This window comes from Colobus angolensis, unplaced genomic scaffold (genome assembly GCF_000951035.1).
Source record: "Colobus angolensis palliatus isolate OR3802 unplaced genomic scaffold, Cang.pa_1.0 Scaffold7, whole genome shotgun sequence".
In the NCBI taxonomy this organism is placed as follows: Eukaryota; Metazoa; Chordata; class Mammalia; order Primates; family Cercopithecidae; genus Colobus; species Colobus angolensis.
The window spans coordinates 8,300,310-8,305,200 of NW_012120709.1; the positions used below are offsets into that span (position 1 = coordinate 8,300,310).

The window sequence follows — 4,891 nt, forward strand, 5'->3', positions numbered from 1 at the left end:
AACCCTCTTCAGCTGCGCTATATCTGTTCCATGCACACCCGGATTCCCCCATGTAAGCGTCCTCACAAGGAGTAATAAAATGGTACATGTACCAATGGCAGATTCCCCACGAAGCCCCACATGGGGCCAAGACCTACATGCATTACTCACTATATTTTTTTTTTTTTTGCTTTTTCTCTGCTTTGTGGTGTAAAGATATTGTTGAAAATATCAAAAAGACCTGAAGATACCCATGTGGGTAACAGTGATAAGAAAAAGAGGAAACATTTCTGTTTATCAATAGCACAGAAAGTCAAACTGTTGGAGAAACTAGACCAGCAACATAAGTGTAAAATGTCATATAGAAAAGGATGGTGTTGGAAAGACCACAATATATGACGTGAAGAAACAGAAGGATAAACTGTTGAAGTTCTGTTTTGGAAGAGATGAACAGAAGTTAATGCAAAATATAAAAACACTGCATAGGATTTCAACCATGAAGTCAAGGAGTAGATCCCTCAGCGTAGCAGTGAACATGTGCCACTTAATGGTATGCTGATCATGAAACAAGCAAAGATCTATCATGATGAACTGAAAATTGAAGAGAACTATGAATATTCAACAGGCTGGTTATAGACACAGCATTTAAGACACAGCATTTTTTTAAAATATTTGTGGTGATCAAGCAGCACAATTTTCTCTACAAAGCAGCAGAGAAATTAATTGAAGAGTTTGCCAAGGTCATCACTGATGAAAATCTGACACCAGAACAAGTATATGTTACTGATGAAATATCACTGTCTTGGTGTTGTTACTCAAGAAAGACATTGACTATAGCTGATGAGACAGCCCCTATAAGAATTAAGAATAACAGAATAACTGCTGGGGTGTGCTTATGACTCAGTCACACCTAAGTGTCAACTTGCTATGATAGGTAAAATCTTGTGTCCTCACTGTTTTCAAGGAGTGAATTTCTTACCAGTCCATTAATATGCTAACAAAAGGACATGGATCACCAGGGACATCTTTTCTGATTGGTTTCACAAACATTTTTATATCAGGGAAGCTGGATTGAATGATGACTGCAAGATTTTGTTATTCTTTGACAACTGTTCTGTTCATCCTCCAGCTGAAATTCTCATCAAAAATAATGTTTATGCCATGTGTTTTCCCCCAAATATTACTTCCTTAATTCAGCCGTGTGACCAGAGTATCCTTAGATAGATGAAGAGTAAATATATATAAACACTTTCTTGAACAGCATACCAGCAACAGTGAACAGAGGTGTGGATGTAGAAGGTTTTCAAAACGAGTTTAGCATGAAGGATGCCACACATGCTGTTGCAAACACTTGAAACACAGGGACTGAAGACACAATTGTGCATTCCTGGCACAACCTCTGGCCTGCAACTATATTCAGTGATGATCAACAAGGTAGTGACTGAAAGATTCTGTATGTCAAGTGAGAAAAAAATGATGTCTGACGTCATTACATAAGCAAAAAATATACCTTCAGAGTCTATCAGTAAGCTGGAAGAACTGGATATCAAAGAGGTTATTAACATTGATAATAAGACTTCAGGTGTTTTCATTGACCAATGGTGAAATAGCCAAAAGAGCTCTAAATTAAGATGATTGTGATAATAGTGATGATAATGACATTGTTAACACTGCAAAAAAAAAAAAAAGGTGCCAGTTGACAATATGATGAAAATGTGTGATGGGTTTATTGAACGACTAGAGCAGCGTGCACTCATAACAACAAGAAATTATGCTGGTTTATAAAATCAAAGAGAGGCTTATAATACAAAAGAAAAACATTGTAAATGAGGCAAAAGACTCTGGAAGAAACAGTTTTTAAGGTCATCTAGCAGAATATTTCCTCATCCCTAGAGGACCCACTTCCTTGTGCTTCTGATGTTTCTTCTCACCTAAAAAAATAAAATACAGTGTACAGTAGCCATTTGATCAAAATGTAACATAATACCTAAGATTGAAAGCCTGCCATTGTTCCTTGTGGCTGTTGCTGAACAGCTGACACAGGAATTCTGGTGATGTTACTGTGGTGCTTAGTTGCCCTGAACACATTCTTTTCTCACGGTTATGAAGGATACATCATATTTTTTACTGTTAAGTACTTATGTGTGAATAGGTGTAAGAACATTATTGCTTTTCAGTAGATATAAATTCGGAGTCAGGAATAACAGTGATGCCAGACAACCACAGATCATCCACATAGGTTGCTGATACAGTGATATCTTTGCTTTCTGATGGTTCAATGTACACCAACTTCGTTTCATGGACCAAATTATTTAAAATATTATATAAAATTACCTTCAGGTATGTGTATAAGGTATATATGAAACATAAATGAGTTTCATTTTTTTTTCTTTTTTTTTTTGAAACGGTGTCTCACTTTGTCACCTAGGCTAGAGTGCAGTGGTACAATCTCAGCTCATTGCAACCTCCGCCTCTCAAATTCAAGCAATCCTCCTGCATCAGCCTCCCAAGTAGCTGGGATGACAGGCATATGCCACCACATCTGGGTAATTTTTGTATTTTTAGTTGAGACAATGCTTCACCATGTTGGCCAGGCTGGTCTTGAACTCCTGACCTCAGGTGATCCACCCACTTCGGCCTCCCAAAGTGCCGGGATTACAGGCATGAGCCACCACACCCAGCCGAGTTTCATGTTTAAACCTAGGTCTCATCACCAACATATCTCATGTATATGCAAATATCCAAAATTCTAAAAAAATCCAAAACCTGAAACACATCTAGTCCCGAGCATTTTTGGATAAGTAATACTTAACATTTATAATAATGAACAAAATATACAAAAGTATTGCTCTTCAGAAATTTAAAGTCTATTAGGGAAGACTGGCTTTCAATAAACATGTTTTAGTCTTTTTTTTTTTTTTTTTTTTACTGATTTCTCCATTACTTTTAAGCTTTGTCGAAGAACCTTCCCAATATAGAAATTCAGAAACATTTGTTTCATTTTCTTCTGGGTTGCTTTAATTAATGGGTTGATTCCTTAAGTTTGTCTTTAATTTCTTTGGAAGTTGTTTTAACAAACAGTAGGAAATAAAACTACGAATTGATTTTTTTTTTTTTTTTTTTTTTTTTTTTTTTTTTTTTTTGAGACAGAATCTGTCACCCAGGCTGGAGCACAGTAGCGTAATCTCAGCTCACTGCAACCTCCACCTCCCAGGTTCAAGTGCTTCTCCTGCCTCAGCCTTCCAAGTAGCTGGGATTATAAGCGCCCACAATAACACCTGGCTAATTTTTGTATTTTTAGTAGAGACAAGGTTTCACCACATTGGCCAGGCTGCTCTCGAACTCCTGACCTCAAGTGAACTACCCGCCTCAGCCTTCCAAGGTGCTGGGATTAGAGGCATGAGCCACTGCACCCAGCCCAAATTGATTCTTTTATAAGCAACAACTAATTTGTAAAATCATCTTTCCCTTCTGTCAAGTCTTTGATGCTTCTTTGATCACATGTTCTTATATCTAATTGGGTCTGTTTCTAGGCTGTCAGTTCTGTTCAGCTGATCATCAAAGTTTCTAATGTTTCCTTAAGCTTTTTTGTGTCTTACTTTTTTATAATTCATTATAACTACTATTATAAAAACGGTCTCTTTCATCTTTTTTGTACAACCAATGAATAATAAACATATTACAAAAACTATCTACATTAAATATTTTTTCTTTAGTTAAGTAATACTCTGGGAACTTTTATTAACTCACTGCCTTCATTTTCAATATTCTTTTTTTAAAAATGAAGGATGGGAAAATGCTAGATAGAGAATCCTGATAGATGAAATCAAAGTAGCAGATATTTACTATGTTTCTGTTTGTAATATGAATACATCCAGCCAGTTAAGTATGTGTAAGTATGTATGAGGAATGATCTCAAAGACAAAAGGGGATCAAAGAATAATTGATGTAAGTTTCTGTAGTTTCAGATAGTACTTCTGAGTTTTTGATGGCTGAAAACTTAGTGAAAGCATCAGTGCCGGAGGATGCGATTCTGACTGTCTTGAATAGCAAACAGATACAGAAATCAAATCTACCTTTAAATAAAACTCAACAATTCAACATCTGCACACTATCAGCTGAAGAACAGAAGATCCTAGAGTCCCTTAATGATCTCAATGAAAGACTACATTGTAAGTATGGAAGAACACCTCTTATAAGAAATACTGCATTTTTCACTTGGATAATTTATATTTAAACTTTAATTTAAAAATTGAAAGGAAAAATACAAAATGTATCCATATGACCAACTACTTAATTGAGTGTATAACCATTCAGAACATATTTGAATACTATTTCAAGTATGCCATATCATTTATGATGATGTCAACTTATTTGGCAGACTTATCCGTCTTTTTGGAATATATGAATAGACTTCTGTTTCAGCAATGGACAGGCTACGTATGTATACTGACCATCCATCAAAACAACCATAAATCCTTGATTAAGTATTTTTTAAACCTGCAATATAGTGATGATCTAGTAAGAATGTAAGAAATGCTTAAGACCAAGAACTAAATGTAGATAAGAACTCAAAAAATAAGAAGAATGCTGCAGCTAGCTCTTGTCCTGAGGATATTTAACTCATGGAGTGAAATTGAACTTTGCTTTCCATGGCCTCACAGAAAAAAGGGAACAGGCCTACTCAAGATGAGTAGTCTCATAGAAGATCTTTTCATCATAAAGCTGGGCCACCCAACGAGCTCTGCACCACACACGCATACACAGAAGAGGCAGCACCACACATGCACACACAGAGGAGGCAGCACCACACATGTACACACACAGGAGGCAGCACCACACATGCACACACACAGGAGGCAGCACCACATATGCACTCACAGAGGAGGCAGCACCACACACGCACACACAC

General features: G+C 36.6%; 1 protein-coding gene across 1 annotated transcript in view; it reads left to right on the plus strand.

Moving 5' to 3' along the window:
- The window catches only part of CEP126 (centrosomal protein 126kDa), an 86,905-nt gene that overhangs the window by 63,553 nt on the left and 18,461 nt on the right, over nucleotides 1-4,891 (plus strand). Inside the window, exon 9 of the mRNA XM_011926614.1 lies at nucleotides 3,942-4,151. Within this exon, the coding sequence (XP_011782004.1) occupies nucleotides 3,942-4,151 (210 nt within the window). The remainder of the gene's footprint in view (nucleotides 1-3,941; nucleotides 4,152-4,891) is intronic.